The 25,184-nt window shown below is 36.0% G+C and overlaps 1 protein-coding gene across 27 annotated transcripts in view; it reads right to left on the reverse strand.

Annotated features, from left to right (window-relative positions):
• The window catches only part of NRXN1 (neurexin 1), a 735,374-nt gene that overhangs the window by 422,674 nt on the left and 287,516 nt on the right, over positions 1-25,184 (reverse strand). For 26 of the 27 annotated variants that reach the window (XM_074863962.1, XM_074863985.1, XM_074863984.1 and 23 more), the window contains 2 exons: positions 10,493-10,931; positions 664-1,047 (listed from right to left, as the gene is read on the reverse strand). In XM_074863962.1, the coding sequence (XP_074720063.1) occupies positions 664-1,047; positions 10,493-10,931 (823 nt within the window). Of the gene's footprint in view, positions 1-663; positions 1,048-10,492; positions 10,932-25,184 lie in introns of those variants that run through there. The other variant, XM_074863987.1, reaches the window with a different exon arrangement.

The following is a 25,184-nucleotide window of genomic DNA, read 5'->3' on the forward strand; positions in this document are numbered from 1 at the left end:
TCTGTAATTTTAATTAAATTACAGAGTTTTCTTCCTATAAACTAACCTCAACATCTATCTTGCCACCGTGCACCTTCTCAATCAAATAAATGGGTTTTGTCAACTTTACACTTACCTTTTCTAGGCAAGAGGGATACTCAGTGATTTAAGATAAGTAGAAACTGTTTCCCTGGGTACTAGGATCTTCAAAAAAAATTAAGTATGAAACATAGATTCCTACACTTTTTCTTTTGCTTTGATTCATGGCCATGGATTTAAGTGATGCTGTGGCATTCAAAAGTAAATTTAATTACACAGAGGTATCAACATAAATAGGCAAAGAACAAGACCTCAGTCTGGAATTTGAATGTGACCGTTTAATAATAATTGAAATTACTTTCACAAAGCTTTTCAGAACTCATCAATGTATGGTGAGACACAAAAGGAGACATTTAGCAGCACTGACTCTCTGTCATAGTCAATTAATGCTTCTTCATGCATCTCAAACTTCCCTAAAATATTTCCTCTAGAGTTACTTCTTTCAGTCTAGAGCAGGGCTCCATCTCACATAAAGTGAAATCACGGACACTTTTTCTGCCTCAGGAGAGTTAATGATATTTTACCATTTTTAACCATTGTGCAGGATTCCGTAAAATAGAAATGCAGCCATCTCATGGAACCTACCTCTTTCGCACGATCTGCCAAGGTACCCTGTACCAGAGCAATCACAAACATATCTGTTCCACCCATCCCTGCATACACCATTGTTTTTACAGGGGTTGCTAAGGCAAGGTTTTGCAGTTTCTCTTGAGCATGAGGGTTTTACTCCAGCTGTACTTTGAATTTCAGCCATCTGCCGAATATCTTTGCTTTGACCATCAATAAATAAATCTCTAATGCAGCCGACGTATCCATAATTGAGAAGCGCTGTCCACACCTCTGTTGGGAAGACGAGGCCTGCTTTATTTTCTGGTAAGCCTCCAAGATACAAGTCATCATCCAAGTCAAGGATTTCACTTTCCCCTGGTGCAGTATAAGGTGTACGTAATGTGTTCACAGATATAGTCCCTGAGAAGAAAAGACAATAAAATGAATGATTTTCAAGACATTTGAAAGATTTTGGTACTGCTGTTTCCCTCATTAATCTACATGCCACATTATCGCCTGGCAAATATCTATAAATGAAACAGGTATTCTATTTGTGCAGCTATACAATAATACATACACTTAATTATTTTAATTACAATGCAGTACAAATACTGTCAGGAAGTGATTGATGTGAAAAACTTTGTGCACATGGTTGCAATGTACAAAAAAAGTAAAAATCACCGTACCAATCTTGTAGGGATAGGAGGAATGCATTTCAGTTATTTTCAGAAATATTCTGCTTGTGCAACAACAACAACAAAAAACTCTACCTCATATGTGCTTCAAAGCACTAAGACTGAGGCTGCATTGATAGGTTGCAACCTGGGAGGCAAATCTGTGTCTTTGGTTTGGATCCAAAGACACAGTATTTTAAAAGACTTTCACCACTTTCAGTGGGCTTTGGATAAGACATTTTTCTTTAAGTGCAGAAGGAAAATACTCTCATCCGCTGCCAGACAGGCAATCATTAAGAAGATGGTGATGTGCTCCTAGAGGGAAAATCAATGCCTCTGGCACTTACCTCAAAATGTGTGCATGTTACAAAGAGAGGGAGAGAGTATGTATATAGAACCTCAGGACATCAGAAGTATCTTTTCCATTTAAGTTTAAAAACTAAACAAACAAAACCAAACCTAAAATAAAGTTCTGTTTCTACAAAGCGTCTGAAGACAGAGATTGTAATCAACTGTCAAGATCCTCTTTGTTGTACTTTTTAAAACTGATGAGGTATCCAATTTCTATAATTTGAATAGGCAGAAAACCAGATTTAGTACATGGAGTCACAGAACATACTTATGTCAACCAAATTCAATTTTATTTATGAAGTAGAATCACTTGAAAAAAGAAACTTCATGTAGATCTTCACAGAAGTGACTCCTTACCATTCTATATGGGTGCAAAAGCAAGCAAAATAGAAATCAAAACATTATATAGGTCACCAGATTATTATAATGTACCAGCCACGTTACACAACACTGTTATCTGCTGGACACACTATTAAAAGTGTATTGATGGTAACAAGACACTGAAGAATCACATTTAGCACAATGTATTTATCATACATATATATTTACCACAATGTATTTACCATACATATATACATAGAACTAACATGATTCACTCTTTCCACCGTCAGCATGACACAAATTCCAGAAGATAACATTGATTATCAAAATCCTTCCACTGTGGTGCAAGTGGTGCATGAGAATAAGGAATTGGTAGTTCTTATATCATAAATACTAAAATGTGAGTTTTAAGCAAACAGAAGCAAGTCAGAAAAAGATCATTCTCTTATTTGGATACATCCAAAAATTTAGGCTTCCCTTTTAGCAATGGAGTCCTGTGGGAGCTACATATTTTGTTTGTTTTTTGTTGGTTCAAATAGGTAAACTTCAACAATATGGACAGAATGAATATCTAAACAGTTTGGACCTTTAGAAAAGGCTTTTTGGGGTAGAGGTCTCAGGAGGTCCAACTCCCATGTCGACTTGAGACATATGGATTTTAGAAGGGCTGGATACTACTACAAACAGTCTCCCTACTATCAGAAGAGATCTAAAAAAGATAAAACAAAGGCTTGCATAGTGTTTGTGCATCTTTATGAGCATGTTTAAAGAATGTTTGAGGATGTGGTCAGTTTTTGCTTTTATGTATTATCAGAAATGTTTTCTGTCAGTTGAACAATCACACAGATGTAAAGTGAACTGCCAGCCTTAACTGTAAGAAATAGGCATGTTGAACCAAGATCCTTTTTCTTCCAAACCTCCACCTGTTTAAAACTGATCAGACCATCATCTTTTGCTAACTCTAAATATTTGTATTGCTGCTCAGATTCTTGAAGCAAAACTTGGCACTTGTATGGAACGCTTGCTATAGATTTGACCTTAGGCATACAAGCATAAACATTTTGAGGTTTGATTTTATTAATCAGCTGGCTCAAACAAGGACACCTACGAATGACCTGCTAAACCAAGATAGCTAACTTTTCTGAGAGCATCCTAGGTATCAAGAAAGACTGCTTACAGGCAATAGATCATTTCTCCTTTTAAAAAAATTAAAGATGGTGTAAATATAAATCACACTTGTGCTCACAGTATTTCTTACTGCTGTTGTTGCTTACTCCCACCTGTTGCTGCACAGACTAGTTTAGGACCAAATGCTTTAAACCTGTGGTCAGGCAGCACTTGCACCCACACAAGTTAACTCAGCTGCAGCCTCCAACCTCAAGCTCATGCATTTGCATAGTGCTGTTTTCTGCTGGACAAAAACATTTGTGTTTTCAAGCTACTCATGATGCTAGAAGAGATCTAGGGCTCCATTGGAATTAAAAAGAAAAAAATTAACTAAGTATTGATGGCTTTTGAGGCACAAGAAGAGACAGGTAAATCTCAGCCAGTGGAGCTGCAATTTTAACATGGTGTTCCAAATGGAAGTTTCGTAAGCGCAGAAGGCTGAGAAAGCTGAATGATAGGAAACTGTAGATCACCACTACACTCTGGTGACTGTGAATTACAGTTAGGTGGTAGACTGAAGAAGGAAAATTTTCTTTTTTATGTTAAAAAGGATTATCCTGGAGAGAACTTAAATATTATTTTGAATAGATATCAACTGCTTTTTAAAGAAATGAACTTTTCCCCTCCCCAAGAAATGACACCACATAAACTATTCCTTAGGAGAAGCCTTCTGAAACCTTAAACATGACTGCGGATAGAAAAACATAGCAGGCAACAACTCTTCTGAGCATCTTTTTCCATGTTTTGGAAGGCCATGGAACCCCTACCACTCAGCTGGACTATCTCCAATTTACTGCTGGACATATACATGACACTTCAGCTGACCTACATGCTGTGTGTATTACCCTTAATCAAACAACCGTAAGTAACCTTTATTTAATACTTTTTCTTGAGAGCTACACTAAGTCATATAGCACCTGCAGAAGACTCAAAGCTTTAATAACGCATTCTGGCTCAGCTGTTATGTAGGAGCTTGACTAAAATACCATATGGCACACTGTCTAGAACAAGAACTATGGCTATAATACAAATAGATTTTAGTCTAGCTAACAAGTAGAAACCTCATGCCTGGGCACCAAGAGTTTCATGCTATCAGTTACCAAGTTAGCCTAGTTTCCAACTGAACTTCTAACAGCATGTGCAGGCAGCCATTCAACCATCACTGCTGTTGGTATCCAAATTACCTTTTATGTATCTCTGACAGGTAATGCAAACTTTACTCACTATTGCTTTGTAAATGCAGGTGAAAAAAAATCCAAGAAAAATAAGGGAGAATAAAAGAAGACTTCCAAACTGCATCAAAAATTATCTTGTTTTTTTTTTTTTTTTTAATTTCCTAAAATAAAATGCAGAGCTCAAGTTCACACAACATGGGCCTACAGAAATAAATAATGAACTATAAACATCTTTGGATTCACAGTGCATCCAGAACTGACACACAGATGCAGAGTGTGCTGTTTCATCTAGCTGGTATGGTTTTTTGTTTGTGGGTTTTTTTTGGATGGTGGTGGTGTGGGTTTTTTTTAAGCCTGTCATCTTTCTTGAGGGGAAGTTTTTAAGTTCTACTGAAACCATTTCAAGTTGGACCTCATGACAATGGCAGATGTTACCACAGAATCCAGGGATAGTAATGCACAACCCCTTTGCTGGATTTCAGTATTACTTTCTCTGGGAATTATAAGCAGCTTAGAAGGAATTGTTCTGTGAAATCACCAGTGTGTTCCAATCCATTTCAGTGTTTCTACTTACAAATGTGAAGAGACGTCACTTTCCAAAGAAGCAGGAAGAAGGGATGCTAACGGAGCATACAAATATCTTCTGTGGCCAGCAGAGGAAAAGGTTAATAATTTGCACTGTAAAGATAATGTGACATCAACCCTTTTCACACCAGAATTGTCAAGTTGGATAAGAGGGAAAAGAATGAGACACATCTCATTTACAAAATAACCTAAAGACAAAATAAGCTGAAGACAATGATGAGGAAGCAGCAGATTCAGAGCAGCATCGGCCCCTCAACAGAAATAGAAAACTACAACCTTAAATTGTAACAGCTCTGTAGTAAGAACCATCCTTTCAGTTATATCTTTGCATATTACCTAGCATAACAGCACCCATAACCAGATCAGTAGTTACACTATTTCTTTGAAAAGAGCAACACTGAGGCAATAATGTCTGCCAGGAATCAAGCAGATTCCTTGCAAAGTCTTTTAATATCCCAAGTAGGAAATACTGTCTGTACTTCTACCAGAAAAACAAACAAATGGGAAAAAGATGATAGCATTTGGTTTGTCCATCCTGAAAGAAGAAAAATGGGAAGACTGACAGACAAGAAGGTGTGGGGTGATTCATTTAGTCTGGGAATTCATGAACTACCTTCAGACTCTAAAACCAGGTAGCATTTCCACAGCATTTCACCTGAGGACAAAGTGAAATTTAAACATTCAGAAACATCTTTATGTATTAGAGGAACAGTTTGAGGAAAAACTAATGAAATTACAATTTTTGGCAAGAACTATTGACTTAAAGGATAACTGATTAGTGGGCAGGTCTTCAAAGGAAGAGTCAACAATGTAAGTCAACACTAACATACATATGAGCAAAATGGGAAATAGAGAGGTACAGAGAAGCCTATTGTACCAATTTACTGAGCATTGGTACGGTTTACCTTGAACTCTGAGAAAGATGCAGATCAGCTGCAAAGACTGCAGAAGACAGCAATAAAAATGGTCAATAGCTATGGAACATGACATAAAAGAATAGGAAGTAGCTGGGGTTTCTTAGTCTATGAAGAAAACTGGAGACTGACATAACACCATTCAAATCATAGAAAGCATAGAGTTATTACACAGGCAAAAAAGTGTGTATTTTGTGCCTGTTGTGAACAAGGAAATTATGGACAAAATGGTGAATTTTGCATATGAAATATTTAGTTTATGAGTGATTATATGGGGAGGTTGTACAGTGTCCACTGTTGGAAGCAACTCCACAAACATCTGTCAAGACTGACACAAGTACACTATCACTACTTTCATTGGAGGGGTAAACTAGAGGACCTCTCAAGGTCACCCCATCTCAATTTTTCTATGAGCTCATGAATAAATGAAAAACACTAACAGGATCATTGGAAGATTTTCCTTAAAATGCAATATAAAGCCATTATCTGAAATATGTAAACTATGAACATTTGTTGAAATAGGAACATGTAAATATGGGAGTTCTTAAAAGGTTGGAAAGATGAGGAAGGAGTATATACAAGCACGCGTGTAAAAAAAGAGCCTGCGACAACAATGCATGTAATGGGTATTCACAAAGTACTACTTACAGTGAGATACTTAAGCTCTAATTACATACGCTGGAGATAATTTCTGGTATTTACGCTGAAATTCTAACTTTAGTTCAAAATTTCAGTGACTTCTTAGCCCTTAAATGCTACCTACCTATGAATACATTCTGATACATTCTGTTTTACACTGCCATACACAACTGGAGGTTGACAAGGAGAGTAAGTTTTCTCTCTGATTTCACTGTGTAATGATGATTTCCAAAGGATGAATGGTGGTTTAGTCAAAAAACACTTGCAAGGTTATCCTTGAATATGGTAAACAGTTTAACAAAATTTTAAACTGTATTCAAGTCTCAGAAAACAGTTATTAAACCTAGCTCTACTGTGCTACAAGAAGCACTATGAGCAAAGACCTTTACAGCTGCTTCATGGTTGGGTTTTTTTTTAGTTTGGGTTTGTTTGGGTTTTTTCCCAAGTCTTTTACTGCAGAGTTGGCAGTACTGTTAAGAGCAGAACAGACAAACATTTCCCTTAGGTATTAGTTAATGAGGCTCTCCAATCACATTCATTATCTCAGCAATTTCCTTTTTCATAAGTCTGTGTGTAAGAAACTAAGACATATTTCTAAACCTTGTCTCAATTCTTATTAGTTAAATATAAAGACTGTAACTACAGCTACTACAGCTATTCTCTATGTGGCCTATTTAGTTGCTTTTCGTGCATCAGAAATACATTTGCTTATTAAGAAACCGTGAAAAATCAGAGCAAGGCATTCTAAATACACTTTACATAATAAAATAGCTGTGATGAGGACTGTGACCACAGCATACAGCCCATGGCCAAGACAGGGCACATGTGAAGCAGCTGTGAAGCTACTGTCCTTTGCAGTGATTAAGGATAACCATGGATACTGGAAGTGAACACAGCTCACACAACAGGACACAGCAGTTGGTACCAGGTTGTGTTCTCTGCTGTATACTTAGCAAAAAAGACAGGACTGCTGGAGAACATATGTTCCTTTTCCTCTGCTGCATATCTAGCAAGAAAGATGGACCAATGGAGAAGGTATGAAATCTTTCTTTACTTAGCACTGGGAAATAGGTTCTCAGGAGTTCCTTCTCACTGAAGATCTGCTTTTTATGTAAGGAAGCACTCAGAGTAGATCTTACAGGCAGCAGGATGGGCTTCTAGAGTGAAAAACTTCTGTAAGAATAATAGGTCAAAAGTTCCTTCAGCAAAAGGAAAATAAAGAGCAGCATCTCTCCCCCCTTCCCCCTATTTCCCAAAATCTGAGGGGATCAGCAGAATTACCAGTGAATAGGGCCTGGATAAGTACAGTTTAAAAATGTGCTCTCGTTCCTTACATCTGCCCCACTGTAGTCCCAGATGGGCAAAGTCAGTAGTTTAGAGTGGATGCTCCCTGTGAGAGTGCATAAGAGAGTAAGGAATGAAAAATAACAAGTACTTGCTGATCCAGCTAATTCGAAAGTCAAGTAAATTAGCAAAGCTCCTTGAGAAATGTCAGAGCTTTCAATTATCTGAGGGAACTACTCCACATTGGATTTGAAGGCTAGGAGTAAAAGGTTGCAAGACACCAAACTTCACTAAAAAAAAATAAAAATCACAGGTTACTTAAGCTACTTATTCATTAACAGGAGAATCTCTTCCTTTATACTTGACAGGTTGGGAAGTATTTTTTCAGCAGCAACAAGGTCTCAGAAAAGCCAAATTTTTTTTATCCAAGATATAGTCATTCACTTATACAAAAATTCTGAAGGTAAGCAAGTGAAAAGTGATCATATTCATATGATTTCCAGTATGTTTGGTTTTGGCTAGAGAAAATAAATGAAAAAGCTTCCCGGAATAGTAAAGTGGATTTTATTATTCATGGAAAAAAGCATAATAGACCAAAATGCATACGTCATGAAGAAATAATCTAAGCGTAATACATCGGTAATTCCTACTGCAATCAGAAGAAAATAGGAACATATTCGTTGTTCATTCATGTTGTTCATAACAACAATTGTTAGGCAATCATTTTACTTGGTTAAATCTGACAGTCTAAGATACTGCTCAGCCAATATTCTCCTTAAGAAAAATAACAGCATTGCCCCTGTTATTAGTCCTTCTCCTACTATAAAGTATTATTCATATATTTTAAAATCACAGAAAATCTTTGATATCTTGTTCAGATTTCAGCTAAAAATTCAGTTTCTCAGTCCATATGCCTACATATTTGTTAACTATTCCTGGTAATAGTTCAATGTTTTAGGGCAAATAGGTACTATGGTCAGTTTTCAAGAGTGACAGGGTAAATAAAGTGCACCTGTCCTGATCATAGGCGATTCATCAGCTGGATTATTTTTTCTTTTACACATATATTTGACTATTTATAATTATACTAAAAAATAATATGCAGCCCTGATCACCAGGTGTGTATTTCTTCCTAAAATTAGTCTACATTCTTGCTGACGTCCATCAACAGTTTTAAAGACTTAAGTATGCCCTAAATTCTCTTAATGGCACTTTTCAGCTATGGTTTTTGTGAAACAATGAAAGTGCAGAACATATGTTCAAATGTAAACAATTGCTATGCATTTATTTCTTTTTTTATAGTTGTGTTGACTTTGGATTAAGAATAAACTTTGCTTTCAGTGGAGTCCCACAGGCATGATTATTACAGGATTTACTGCCTCATATGAATCACTGAAACAGCACTTAAGAAGGAAGCCTGAAATGAAGATTGTAGTATAAATAATATAACTGCTGGATATTCAATCACAGTTGAGGACTTCGAGAAGTTCTGTGTTTTGTTGTTTGGGTTTTTTGCTTGTTTGTTCTTTTTAACCTCAAAAAATGTAAATAAGCAACTGACATAATCATAAGATCAGAAAATCAAATTCAAATTAGAATTTGAAGTCGCACAGCCCACAAATCAAATACTTATTTTTCATAATCCTAGGGTGGACTGATCAATTGAATTTGGTCTGACTTTCAGCATGGATTTGACTGAAATCTTCAATTTAAACCTGCGCCTAAGATTTGCTTGATCTGAAATCCAGTTTGTGGGTAGTAAGCCTGTCATAAAACAATAACTTTTTGCCGTGAAGTTTCAGAAAGAATTTATAAAGGCAAGTCATAGAAAAGGAGTCACAAGAAGGAAGAAAGCGGGGGAAAAATCCACAAAACCCAAAATAACAGAAGTTTATGTTTTTCAACACTCAATTTCAGAGTGTACATAAACTTCAGATTGGATATTGATATTAATTGAAAAATTTTTTGATGGACTGAATTACAGACTCAGTACATTCCCCCCACTCTCAAATCCTGGTGTGAACTACATACAGGAAAGATATCATAGGCTAGATTTGTCCTTCAATGAGTGGATATTGATTATTTGCTGAAGTCAACATATATACTCAAGGTCAGATGCAGCTGAAATACAAGGCCAGTTTCACTAGTTAAATGCATTTTATGCTGTAACTGATTTCAGCAGCATTAGGAAGAGTTTATGAATTCTTTACTTTTACCCTTTTTCGTGAGATCATTGATTGAGTAAACTGCTACAGAATATGAATCATACTGACGGAATACAGCAAGTCACTTATATCCATTTCTGTTGATATGTGTTGTTAGCCATTCATTAGCATACCATTTAATTATGCTGAGATCTACTGACATGACTGGAAGGTCTGTGTTGTTTCTGTGGGCCAGTTATTCCCTATATTGGAAATTACTTTCAGTAATTCTTTTTTGCCTTATTTTTATTCTTGAAAGTTGCCACTTGAGCTATTCGGTGTATGCAAGCACAGAGGGAGATTACTGTTTGTTTCTGAAGTATACAGCACTCTTACTTGCAAGATTAAGTACCTGATTACACAATAAATGTTAACATAAGATATTTTACTCTGCAAATCATTGTATTCTGGTATCTGACAGTAATGACTTCTTATATTTCCCTTAATTTTCAGATGATGCACAACTCTAATTGTGGCAACATTATATATAGCCAGTATTCTCTCAGCTACAACATGAAAAACCATACTGAATATGAAAAAAAGAAGCTTACCTGACCGTCCATCCCGTTGAAAATCCACATGGTACCATTCCCCATCATTCACCTTCTTCTGCAAGGCTTTTATTTTTATAGTACCTGATCCCATGTCTAACAGCAGATAGAGGTGGCCATCAAGCATCTCAATGGCAAAAAAGTCAACCTTCACCATCTGTGGGTGTTTGGCATCTTTTTGGTGCCGTGGCTTTCCATGACTGAAAAGAATTAGGCCATTTGGCTCAGTTGTACGAAAGTCAAATGATATTGAGCCTGTTTTCTTGGCATTCCACTTTGGCAAAGAGATGAAAGACTCTGGTGTTTCAAACGTGATTGGATCTAAGGTTGCAACATTCTCACATTTAAATGCTACAACCCCATGAATCTTCATTTTAGGATCTCCTTGTTTGGCAAGTCGAGATAACTCCAACCTGACATCGTTATTTTTATACACAACCTGCAAGCAAAGCAGAGAAGTTACTAAGAGGAACTTGACCATTTTAACCAAACCGATACAACCCTGAATAGGCATACTATTTAAAGGATAATAATGATGGTATATGAATATGATAATTTACATACACACAAAATTAAATAACTATTTTCATTGACTACTGATTTAATAACAGTTTTCATTAAACCAAAGTTGCTCTAAAAATATCCCTAAAGTTAATACAAACAATCTGAAAGAATCTGCACATAACTTATGCTATCAGTTGCAAATTAGCTTGGGTGGCCTTGATTGCTTAAAGCCCTCTTTGCACAGCCATTCTGCTGTGTTAGAGAAGTGTTAGATTTTTTCTTCCTCTAACCCTTTGTCACTGTCTTAACTCTTCTGTTCACGTACAGAAAATGTACCAAGGTCAGATACTTTATAATTTAACAGCTTTTCAGTTTGTCCTTGGGGCTGAGGAATGGTAGCATCCATGGTATTCATGAAGCTATAAAATAGGGAAAGTAGTATCATACAGATCAAACCAGACAAACCCAGGAATATCTTTGAGCCAGTTCAATTGGACAAAAAATAAAAACACTTACGTATTTTCCCTGACTGAAGACTTTTCTGATAAAAATGAAAGACAATATTAGTTTTAAATCCAACTGACCTCCACAGCAAATATTCTTGCTTCAAATCACATATTTGCTCTGCCCAGAGAAGCCTGTCATGACATAACCATTTCCTAGGGTTCTAGTCTTTATTAGTATATTCTGAAATTGCTGCTATTTCTCTGTTGTCCAGGCTACAAGAACTGCTTAAATGAAGCTCCAAAATAGCAAAGGTATGCACAAGTATTTTGTCGATATCTCTAATTATTCAATAAATGATATAACTCAAACTAAAATATCACTGAAGGGCTGAATATGAGTGCATGGTAACAGAAGATAAAACCTTCTTCTCTGTTTCTAAGGTTAAGCCTACATTAGAAAGCAATTTAGAGCAAAAGCAACAACTCAGCAAATCAAAGCACTTTGTGCTGAGGCTTCCTCATCTACAGATTCTATACCATTCAGGATTAGATCACGTCTGGCCCCTGATCCAATGTTCCAACTATACAACATAGTCTGAAGCTGTTCAAGGAGCCAATCACTGGTTTAGACGTTACCACTCTATTAGAAGTTAGAAAGTGCTTACTGAATACTTAGGGTAGAGTCTCTGGATTAATTTCCTCTAAAGCCTAGTTTGAACACAGATGAAACCCACTCTGCAACTGAACTGACACACAGTAAGTGGAAGAAGAGAGGGAATGCACTGCAGAACTGTGCTACTGTTAGAAATGAAGACACTAGCATACATACAATCTAAGATTGCATATGCCAGAAGTGATAGTTGCTCCTGAAAAATGGTGTTTAAAGATAACAGAACACTAAAGAGATGATGGATAGATCGACATTTTTTTTACTGTAAGAACTGCGTTCTTTTAAATTATATAATTATCTACCCAGCAATTTCATCATAAGCCATAGCAGAATTATTAAAACTGTGTCATAAAAGCTAATAAATAAGCCTATTTCTCCATTTTATTTCAGAGTTCAGTACAAATACTGCTGTTCCCACTGGAGCTGTGTCTTCAGAGACAACAAATAAAACTCACTGTGGATTCCTGACTGTAGAAATGATACTCTGCCACAGAAAGGCAGATAACATGTGATGTCTTCTTTAAGTAAAGACATCAGAAGTGACTAGAATTAGACTAACTTGTAATCTTAGAGAATAAGGATCCATATTTGCATTTATCAAATATTTCTGTAACATCTCAGAGAATGAAGATTACACACAGGAATTTAGAAGAGTACCAGAGAATAAGCATATATGCAAGCGATCTCCTACCGGCGTGACTTTCTGTCTTTAGAACGACGAAAGCCAAGAGGCAGAAGAATGCAGTAAGAAGCCAGTAGCCCGGCAGGTGACATTACTTAGAGGTATCTGGTCTCATGAAACATTGGCCACTTTCTATGGCAAGAGAGATTTTAGATAGCTTCCACCTCATTTGAAGGAGTTACAGGGGGCAACCTTTCCAGAATAGATTGAAAAGCATTAAACAGAGGCTAGAGGATATGATTTAAAAAAGGAGTAAATGGGCTCTCATTAGAATTAAATCATGCTGTTTGACAATGAAATTAATTAAGGCAACAAAGAACATGAGAAGAAAATATTCTTTAATTGCCTACTGAACAAAGGTAGGTACCAGGACAATGCAAATAAATGTACAAAGATAATTTCTTGTTTATGGACAAATTCAAATTGTCTGATATTATTGAAAGCTGGTTGACTGAATAATAAAATTACTAGTTAATAGCTATGTTAGAAAAACTGAGCAGACAAAAGGAGAACTAAGCTTTCCTTGATGTCAAAAACAGCTCTATAGACTTTGAAGTCATTTGCCAACTCAGAAACAATAATTTTTAATTAATATAGGACCTGATGGACAAAGTGCAAACAGAAATACTGGCAACAGTTTTCATATTAACTTGTCACCAGCTCTTTAAGTAACTTAATACATAACATGAGGGAAAAATTGCTAGAGCACTTTACTAAGAGTGGCAAATATTGGGAATTTTATGCCACCAATATTAAAACGTTCTTGGAATCTCTAAATATTGCATAGGACAATTTCTTTCTTCCATATTCCACAATTAAAACTTTGTAGTTACTGAGAGGTAAATGACTGCATCTTACTACATCCATTGTGTGGAAACAGAATAAAGTCTACATCTGTGTTTTAGAGTGGTTATGTTCTAAGTTTTAGGAGTGTATATTCTTTTAATCTTACGAAACTGAAAATTTAGAACTGAATTATCATGGATAATTAGTATTAAAAAAGGAATATATGAACCATAACTGAAAACCATAATTGAAAAGAACTGTAAAGTATTAACTGAACACAGCTGGCATTTGGAAGCCTGTTTCCTGGTGTTATGCTGAGATTCTTATCCCTCTCCCCATCTCCCTATCCATGAAATACATACTCAGCCATCAGTGAAGCACAGCAAAAAGGAGAAAAGCAGTATGTTCACAGAAGGTATTAGTCGTTAAATTTCAGGAAAAGAACTGAACAGTAAGAAATAATTCTGAGACTAATATCTGCTTTATAACTCATGGAGGTATATGCTTCATTTACAAATAGTTTACTCACTATTTTCCAAAGATTTCTGCCTTTTAATTTTTTTTCTCCTTCTGGGTACATAAGGACAAACATGCTTCTAATAGGGCTTATACAAGCAATGCTACTTCCATTTAAGACACCCAATGTATTGTTCTTTAATGTTAACTCAATACATTCTCCCTCCAGTTCAGACATGGATCCACAGTTAGTCAAGTGAAGATAATTTGCAATGGAGAAATATTTGAGTCACATTCACCTTTACTCCTACACAACCTACCAGTCAGTATCCTTGCGCTGTTATGTGCTTTCCTTGCTCTTGCACTTGCTCTTATACTTGAGCAACAACAATATAATTTTCCTGCACATGAAACTGCCAACCCTCAGGGAGTTGTATCATGATATTAAGAGCACCTTGAATTTGTCTTCTATTTACTGTATGCTTCCCTCTTAATATTAAGTAAGGTTCAAGACCTCAGTCTGTAAAATATATAATTTCCTCATTCTTGGAAGCTGCAAAAGGTCACCTAAACTCCCAAGAAAAAAGGAGCAGTTAGCAATTCCCCACATAACTTGAAACCAATCTATCCAAAGCAAGGAATAAATTTGTTTTTTCAGGAGAAAAAGGGCAGACCTACATATCATTTTACAATCAAGATATGAGCTCCCTTTGCTACCATCTAGGCCAACCACATGCTGGGTAACTTACAATATAACAGTGCTGAGTCTTAACAAATAAGTAGGGCTAAGAGACAGCAAATATTAACTTAAGCTCAGCACTCTCTAACATGGTCTGTGGTCTGAAGCACAAGCAAAATTAATTCATGCTTCTTAAAGATATATCATGTATATAATTTATTGCAATCCAGGGCCCTAGTATGCAATGAAGCCTAGAAAAGTATTAAGAATTCACTAGATCTTGCCAGTTGTCATGGCAGTTTCCTTCAACAACAAAAAATGTGGAACTGCCAATGAAAATATATTATTAAATCATCAATGTATAAACACATGAATGAGAAAAGGTGAAGGAGAAGACAAAGAATTTACTGATGATATTAGAGATGTATCCTAAATATATAACTGTTCAAATATTAAATTAAAAAGTCAATATAAGAAAAACATTAATATCCACAAAACCCTAGCTAGTTATTCTACTGACCCTATCCCATGAAAGATGCGAGTCCAGATTTCAACACCGTTTTCAGTTCAAAGTCAGCCCTTTCCACGTTAAAGATTTCTTTTTGTATTTTCTACATCAAATACTAAGAGTGAAGAAATAGCATTACTCTTAAATATTTCAGAATACCGACCAACTCTGCTAGCCTTTCAATCACTATGATTAAAAACCTTTAAATTACTACTAAGCATTTCTTTCAAATTACTTTATATTATTAAAAGCAAATATGATTCTTAAGAAGCTAATCACATCACCTAATTTGCAGCATCTAGGTTTCCTTGAGAATCAAAGAGAAACCTGGAGTTCAGAGCACCTACATTATGGTCTTGCTCTGAAGAGCTTGTCTATTACTTAATAGGGAGGTGAGAAAAAATACTTTTCTAAATGCAGTTTGAATGAAAGGATGAATCCAGTCTCTAAATCTGTTAAAAAAATGAATCATATAAACCCTTATGTTACCATAAAGCAGTATTTTCATATTTTCATGAAACCTGCATCACCTAGTGCAAACAATGGTAGTTAATTCTCTGAAATGGAGACGACTGTAATCCAAAATGGCTCAGGTAGGTGCTGCTAACCTCCGATTTAATACTGCATGGTGAAGTCAGCAAGAGATAACTTACTGATGTCAGAACCTGTAGCAATGGGACTCACAGTAAGTGAAGCCTGAGGCAATTTTATCAGCCTGCTTTAACAGCCACTAGAATTTCCGTGCTCACTGAAAACTACCAGGTGCACACAGCATCACATTCCCCAGAAATCCAAACGCAAAACTGACCACTAAGAGTTATCATGTATTTTTTTATTTGCTGAATGGTTTTGAACTAACCCCTAAGTGTCAGCTTCTCACAGGAGGCTTGTAATTTTACTAATATGCCTCAATTCACTTCCAAGCTTCAAAATGAATATATCGAGTAACACAATAAACTACAGACTATTTACACAAAACTTAAGGAGCTCCAGTTTATGTTTGCAGTGGTGTGTATTTCTGAACACAATGTGAAAGCACACAATACAAATGACAACAGCTATTCATGCCTCTAGGATTATTAACTTTATAAACCAGTTTTGTTTTCTGAAAACAGAGAAGAGATTAGCAGATATAATGAAAGCTCCAAGGAAACAATTTATTCATCCTCAAATGAAATGGTTTTGATTTGCCTGGGGTGGATGTGTGCGTGGTGGGTGGTAGCGTGGGACCTTTAGAAAGAGGGTTGTTTTGAGCACCAAAACAAAACCCGAGTGTCTGTAGAGTCCTACTGAGTGGGACGTAAGCCTCAGGACAGCAGGACAGGGTTCCATGGTATAGATACACAAATACCTGGAGAAAATGATAGCACGTGCATTTTGCTGCATTATTTTAGACTAACTAATATGGTCTGGGAAAATGCTCTGCAAGTTTCAGCTCAAAAAAAGCTCAACTTAATAGAGCTAGGGGAAAAAAAAAAAAAAAAAGCATGTCTCATCAACTGCAGTGCCACAAATTCCATGGAATATATATGTGGGAGTTTCATATTCTCCTACCTCTTCTTCCTGTCCACTTTGAGCTTCCAAAACAGTGGAGTGGAAACAGAGTACACTCAATTTGCCATGCACTCTACTGAAATTGGACTTGGCTCTTACATGGTGACAGAAGAGGACAGAAACCCACATGAAAGGCTATTGATTCCCCAAATCCAAAGCAGCACTGAACACTGCTTAAGTTATCCAATAGGAGAAAAAAATAACATTTAATGACTGAAAACTGCCCTCTCTCAGGGCAGTTGCTTTTGAAAAATATGAAATGGACTTCTTCAAGCATAACATATTGTTTGTATAGCATGATCATATACTTTGTTCTACTGTTTATAGCTTTAGACACAAGTATATTTTAAAATCAGACATACTCTCCACAGACTACTTTGTCCTACCAGGTAGAACCAAAAGAATTATTAAATTATTGCTACTAGAAGCCAGGACCAGTAATCCAGGAACTTGGGTTTTAACCTGCATCTGAATGCTTCACAGAGAATTAACTTCTCCTTGCTTCTCTGTAAAATGGATCCACCATTTCTTCACAGGGTAGAAACTTGCATGAAGGCTGCAGTCTGCATTACCAGCATTGGGTCTAAGTGGAGCTTTGTCCAGAGCAAGTCATATTTGCAGACACATTTCCTATAGGGTGTCATAGTCTCCCATTTTTTTTAAAAGAAGATGGCAGCCACTATGACAAAAGAGTATGATATTCTGACCTTCTTGTATGCAGCTACAGAGTACAGAGCACATTGGCCATTCAGAGAGAAGAATAAAATGTACCCAATATCTGGCCAAAAGCTACACTCAGTAAAAGCTGGGCTTGAACAATCCATGTCTCAAGGTAAACATAAAAGTGCAATATACTATGCCATGATAATAAACTCAGCTAGTGCTTTCATGCCACACTGAATAGCTAACCAGAGACAATAAATTTGTGATGTTTATTGTTTCTATAACTAAGCAACATGAACATTTTCTACACTCATCTTTCTTAATATTACAGGATATATTGCACATCAGACATTTTTAAAACTTCTGTTCACAGTAAACAGACATAATGCACACAAATATATGTTCTATTTACACTACTTATTATCATATCCCTGCAAATTTTAGGAAGGCAAATGAGAACAAAAAAAAAAAAAGGGAAAAAATATAGCATAATTATATGGAATTCCACCACAAATTCAATAGCACAGGTCCACTGTAGACTATCTGAAAACCATCACTGTCCTACCCCCAAACAGTGATGGTAAAAGAATGCAAAAAACCCCCGGAACAACAAATAGCTCACAAATGGGTACAGGGAATATACCTTAAATATTCTAAGGCAATAAAAAAAGTTGTTGATGGTTACATACAGTTGTAGAAACTATCAGTACTAACAGAATCAGAGTAAAAGTAATAGGTATATTGGGAGTGTTACTGGGCACTGTTTTGAGAAACTTTTTACTTGCTTTTCTTTAGATTCACTGTGGAGTGCTGGGAAAGTCATCTCACTTTCATGCATGTCACCTATTTGCAGAATTAATACAGTTGTGACAGCTGACCTTCTAGGCAAACTGGTCTCTTCTGCTGGAGTTTGGAATGCTGATCTCAGAATTCTTTGTTTGTTTCTTTTCTCTCCCACTTTGACTGTCTGAATAGAGACATCTAAAGAGGATGTCAGAGAACGCCTTTTTATGTTCTAAGTTACTGGCATAATTTAACATGTTATATAAGCAGAAGTTGAAAAAAAAAAATCAACATTATAGTTCAACATTTTTTCAATCAACTTTTTTTTTTTTTTTTTTTTCCCTAACAACCTTGATAATGGCATGTTATATTTTTCACACTGCTGTGGACACAAGTCGTTTGAAGATCTTTTTTCCCCTCTTCAATAGACTATTTTGTATGTCCTTTGTATGTTCTGCTGTCAGCTGCCAGACTGCTAAATGTTCCTGACTGTGGTTGCTATGCTTTCTATTTTTAAGAAACGGGTTCAGGTTTTCTTATCCCACATCCTTTTTCTTCTTTAACTTCCCATGGCAAAGACTCTTAGAAATTTCTTGGCAACACCTAAATTGCAGAATTTAGGAACAAGTTGGTTCCACAGAAGCTCAGTCGGCTCCCAAGTTGGAATAATGCCTTTACCAAAACATAAGTCACAAAACAAAACCAAGGGAAACAAGAATCACCAAAAGGAAAACAAAATGTATTATTTGAGGCAAAAGCAGTTTTGCATTAATACATTATATAAAGTCTAAGGAAGAAAACAAATTATATGCTACCTCCAGTGACTGCTTGAGAAAAGAAAGGGCTACAGGATACTCAATTGTTGTGATGGATTTCAGCTTTTCCTCCCCTTCCTTTAACAGTGCAGCAAGAGTTACCAAGGAAGAATTTTGAAGAAAAGTCAGAAACATGCTATTGTCCTCTTTCCCCGTTAACCATTCCTGCCCAAGACTGAGCACAAGAACTCCTTATGGATTGCAAGAAAGAGGCACTGTAAAGTTTAACACAGTAATGACTGTTGTAGGGTTCAAGCCTTATTTCTTTAGCATGACTTCATTATATGCTAGATTTTTCCAATCTTTACCACTTAAAGTTTTAAATTCAGGGTCAGAAAATAAAGAAACAAATTATGGGAAATGGCAAGAACATAAAAAACGAATGTTCTAAGGAACATCAACTCAAATGCATCTGAAAGCAATGTAGCAGATGTACTTAAAAACTGAGCTACCTTTAACTAGGGTAGGAATCGTATGGGAAAAAAATGGAGGTGGTCACAAAAAGAAAAAAAGAATGAACCACAAATTAAAGAGAAAAGCTAAAATGGACCCAACACAGAATCCAAGTTTGGGTGGTCAGTCATCTGAAGACAAATCAACAAAAACTTGTTAAAAAAAAATAATCAATTACTAATATACATAACCCTGAATGTCTGCAAATATTTGAATAAATCTTCTTTCCTGTATTAAACATGTTTGAAATGTATATTAAAACAATGTAGGCTCCAATTAAATGCAGAACATCAATCCTGCGTATCCTTTGGTGAAATGAGGGATGTTTATTCCACCCTGCACTAGCTTTCCTTCCTTCCTTCAGCCTCTCCCATCAGTATGTTAGTAGCTGCCAACTTACAGTTCTTAACCTTATTACTTATCCAGAATAATAAATACCCAACTGGCTTTTTCTTTCCCTTCTCTCTCACTTGCGTAGGTTACTCTTGCATCTAGCTGAATAGCTTGCTCTTGGCTGTGGGTGTTTCTGGCTGCTTTCTGTTTTGGGCTCATCTGCTCCGTTTCCTGATTCCTGGTTTGAAAGAACCTTCTGTTCCACTGAAGGGAAAATAGCCCTCTAATCCTAGGTTGAAACGCCATGCCTATTGTATGAACTTATGGCCAGCCTCCACGCAGATAGATAGCATCCTTCCCTTTCAGCTCTGTTAGCTGGCTATCTGCTCAGTGAAGTTGGCTACTTGTTGACAAGCTATAGAAACTTTCCTTCTCCCATTCTGGGAGCCAGCAAAGTACCTAGCTAGGTTAGCAACTCTCTGATTTCAGTTTGTGATATTAATATAACAATAGTTTATGCAGTTGTTGGCTAAATTCTGACCTACCATGATAGGTAAATAGTTTTTTAAAAAAATCAAATTCCCACCCACTAACCACACAGCTAGCTTCCCTTTCACTAGTGGACTGACTGACACATTCCTGGAAGACACCCAGGAAAATACTTCCTTACCTTCACCTGCAATTTCTCATGAATCATTATAATCCTTTAAAATATCCTTTTTGTTTTCCAGCACTGCAACTTCACTAAATCGTCACATCAGTGTTTTGAAACAATCTTTGCCTTGTCAGATACCTGTGACAAGTGGAAGCTAAGTTTTCTGTAGTACTTTTACATGCAAAGTTATTACTATTAATGCCAGCACAAGGTACATGGTATGAGGTTGCCACACATTTTTCAGAGGCAGCTTTTCCTTCACCATTTCTCAATGATACAGAGAGGTATATCTTGAAGCTAGCGGGCAGTGTGTTCCTTTGCACTCCATTCTGTGCTTACATTCCTTTCTAAAAACTTATAGTTCCTGAAATGAGAGAGGAAAAAGAGTACTTGTGCAGAAAAGTAAGAGAAAAAACAGGGCTTTTCCACCCCAAATACTGATCTGTGTAGTGCATAATGTGTACGGCTAAAAGTAATTTACAAATTTTGAAGAAAATCATTAATTTAATTCATGGGATATTTCTAAGGCATCTCCTATATTTAAGGCATCTTTAACCACAGATGGGCCACCTTTATGTTAATAAATTTTATTGAGAGTAAAGCTGTCCTCCAAAATAAACTTGCTAAACTAATCCAAATTAATTATCATCATTATAACGACAAGGAACAGGGATGTATTATTTGGTTTTCAAGATGTGGCATCTCATTGTAGTGAGAGAACAAAGCAGAGCATGCATACTTTAGTACGGTGTTTAAAGGCTCTGATTCTGCTGGATGACCTCCAAGCCTGAGGCTTTGGTGCCAGCTTAATGCTAAAGGAATGTCAGATAATAAAATCCCCTTTTGGTTCTGTACTGAGTAAGAGGTCCTCAGCCTCAAGCAAAATCAATTCTTTTGACAGATAATCAGTAAAAACATATAATACTACAACAAACTTTGTCTAATAACATTCAAGAAGAGCAGCTTGCTGTACAAAATGATACCAAGTACCTTTACACAAGCTATTACTGGTTATTGTAGTCTAATACACACACAAACTTTTAGAAGTGTACTGTTCCGCAAATATTATAGGTTTCCTAAAATATTTTTGCTTACATAAGTGTGTCTGTCACAATAAATACACCTCACAGTGTTTACCTGGAAATTAGTTATGAAGAGTACTAATTTTTAGTAAAGGGTAGACAATGCAATGAAACATTTCTCATATCCCCATTTCATTGCATACATCAGCTGAATGTCTCACAATGTTCTGACATTTGTTTTCACCTTTAAATGTTTTGGGTTTGTTTTTTTTTTTTTTTAAATTTCAAATAAACACTTCAACTTGAAGCTACTTTTTATATCAAGCATATTTTGAAATGTTTTGAAATACGGCTTCAGAAAAATGGGGGGGAAATATGCTTTTCCTCAGGCAAAAGTGTCAGGCAAAAGAGATTTCCTTACTATTTTTGCTAAAATACCTTATTGGGACTACATATATGACATGCACTAAACTATGCATATATAAAAAAAAACCCATAAAGGGTATACATGAAACTGAAACAAACAATTTAGGCAGCCACATCTATACTACTAACTATTGCTTGTGTTCATCTCAGTATGACTCCCTTCAAAAAAAAACACAATACAAGATTATGCAAAGAGTTGTAGCATGCTTTTTTTTAAAAAAAAAGTTGGCCAAAGTTATTTTCAAGCTTCTGCTCTCTGTAGAGGGGCCTTAGTCCCACTGAAGCCATTATTTACTGGTTAAAGACTGATTCAGAATTAAGTATCAAGCTGTCGATGGTGTCCAATACAAACTAATTCATTAGAAGATAACAGACAAGAAGGTAAAACTCAATGTGGTATGGGCCTCATGATTACTGTAGCTCACAAAGAAGAAAAGCATTTGCCTTTCTGCAGAAAATGAATTCAGAATAGTCTCATTCTGTGCTTGGACTAGTGTCAGACCCAAGGCATAATGCAGTCTTTGGAATGGTTTGGCTTTCAAACAGGTCATTCATGAAGATGAAGGATACACCAACAGGCTATCAGGAGGCACACTGCTTTCAGAAGCTGTAACATTAATAATTTGCTCTTGTTAAATCTGACCTGCTCATGCTATTTCCATTTATATTCACTTCCTTTCTGTAAAGGGTTCTTGCTGTGTCCCCAGGTGGACACCCTCCACTGATAAATGAGGAAAATGACTGCTTTACAAAATAGTAACACACACACACACACACGGCACCTCCTGAAAGCTTCAGCTTAAAAAGAAAAGGAGAATTTTCAAAGCACAAGCTCTGGTTTTTTTGTGCCACTTTGTTTAGAAGCTTTCAGGGCTGTCACCTATATGTACAAATGACAGATTTAGTTCTCAAGCAAAAAAACCGGGGATAGTGTTCAAAGAGTACATGTGGATATTCAGTATGCACAAACATCCATACAAGACCTTGACCCAACACTCAAGTATACTTTTGTAAGTATGGCACTTTGACTAGATTCCAGCCAGATTTATATAAGAAAAGATAATGACTGAAAGGATGCACGTAACAATACTATGTGCTTTTTTTAATTCTCAGGGAAAAAAAAAAAAAAATTAAAAGTTGTTCTGGATTAATCAGATAAAAATTGTTTCCAAATTGAACTATAAGAAAATTGTTTGAAATGCTGTTCCCTTTCTTTACAGTGAATTGCTTCATTTCTGATTCAAACTTTAAGTTTTCTTTCAAACAGTGCAAGAATATTTTTAAAAAATCAGTACAAATTAAGATGAGCAAGAGTTCTAAATCGAAAATTTTAAAATGTCTTATCTTCCTCCTGAAGTTCATCTTGACACAAGCAGTGTAGCTGACCTTAGAAAAAGCAGAAGTTATAACCAGTTACTCAGTGAAGGATATTTTTTATGTTCCTCCATCTTTGACCTCTCAGCATAGTCCCCTAGCTGAGTATGCAAATATGCTTTCAAAAGACAAGCTTGGAAACTAAAATTCTTAGCCACCCTTGATATTAATCATTGACTCAGATACAGTGGCCTCATGGTATGATTTTTGCTGTAAGTCAAGCTATTTCTAAATTTGTCTCACAGGAATGACAAACTTGACAACTTTTATGCTTCCTAACAACTTCCTCTAAGCTTGTAAGAAAAGAGAGGACAGCATACTGACTAATGTGATCTATTTAACTTGGAGTATCTGTTCTTAACCATTACTTATCTGAAGTTTGCCATTTACTTCATACCTGAATAAAAGATTGCAAAACAGTATTTTTTTCAACTACATACCTGGCATAATGAATTACATCATAGGTTACCAATTTACAAAACATCTTAGTGTACCAAGTTGGGTTTTTCTGCTTTGTTTTGTGGGTTTTTTTTGGGGTCGGGAAAAGAGAACAAAAATGTGCTCCTGATCATTTCTGCTATAGTTTTTTAGCTGAAATAACACCAATCAGAAGTTTTCTTATCAGTTTCAGTATATCAACATTTCAATTCTTGAAACTGGTAAGAGTGGAACTCACAGAGATACAACAGAATTAGTTCTACAAACCTTTAAGGTGTCACATGTGCTAATCATTTTGTTTGCATGTTCACAGATGAGCCAAAATACTTAGGCTTTTACCCATGTTAGTTACCTCACTGGATTTTCAATTTCCTTTATAGCTCTTTTACTCTTCATAGGCATAACCTTATTGTTTGCAGATTAGGTCCAAAAAAAAGGTAGGATAGCACAACTCTAATTGTTAAGTGACATGCACACAAACACATAAGTAATTTTACTCTTGTGGGCCATCTCCCATCTTGGAAGGTTTTTATTTGTTTTTATAATAGTAATCAATATATTCAGAATAAAGGATTCACTTGAATACATTCCTTAATTCTTCAGGGACAAAGTATATATTGGTTTACAGGTTTTCAAAGATTGTCTAAATAAAACTAATAAAAATGTTATCATAATGGTTATATCAAAATTTTCTCAGCTGCTGATACAGAAACAGGCTATAAAGTCTGGGCAAATCTGATTGCTTCATACCCCATACATGGACAAGAGCATCGTTCAAACAGACAACTTTGGTATTAATTTAAATGAAAAGTTTACAGCCAGAACGATTCTGTGCTATTTTACAGTAATGAAAAATTTTCTGATCAACTCAGTGAATTTTGTGTGTGTCCCTAAAAGCAAACAGAGTCTCAACTGAAAAAGCACAGAAAAGATCAGCTAACTCCTGGAGTTTTTACAGAAACTGAAGTATCATACTACCAGTGGTAAATGAGCACATCATGTAAGCAAAGGTTGTAAGGACCTGGAAGTTGACATCTAGGTGTTCATACTGGCCAATTTTACCAAACAATTTTGGACTCTGATGATGCATTACGATAATATGTTCTCACAGAACTTTCTGTTGTTATCCATTCGTGTAACACATCACCAAATAGCTGTCACTAGTATGAGGTATTACTACTTAATGTGGAAGAGATGCCAGGGACATAATCCAAATACCTACTACAGTTTTATATTAAATAATCTTAAAAAGATTATTATTTCCAGTAAGGGAAAGAGAATCTCGACTAAAGAAATGGAGAATGTAGGCAGCAAACATCGGAACACATATGAACATTGCTCTCAAACAAGGTTTGCAGCCTTATAATGTCCAGGACAATGACATTTTGGGAATTTGTGTTCTATGATTCTGGAGGAACAAAATTCATCAGCATCTTCCTGCCAGG

The sequence above is a fragment of the Strix uralensis genome, chromosome 3, assembly GCF_047716275.1.
Source record: "Strix uralensis isolate ZFMK-TIS-50842 chromosome 3, bStrUra1, whole genome shotgun sequence".
Classification (NCBI taxonomy): domain Eukaryota; kingdom Metazoa; phylum Chordata; class Aves; order Strigiformes; family Strigidae; genus Strix; species Strix uralensis.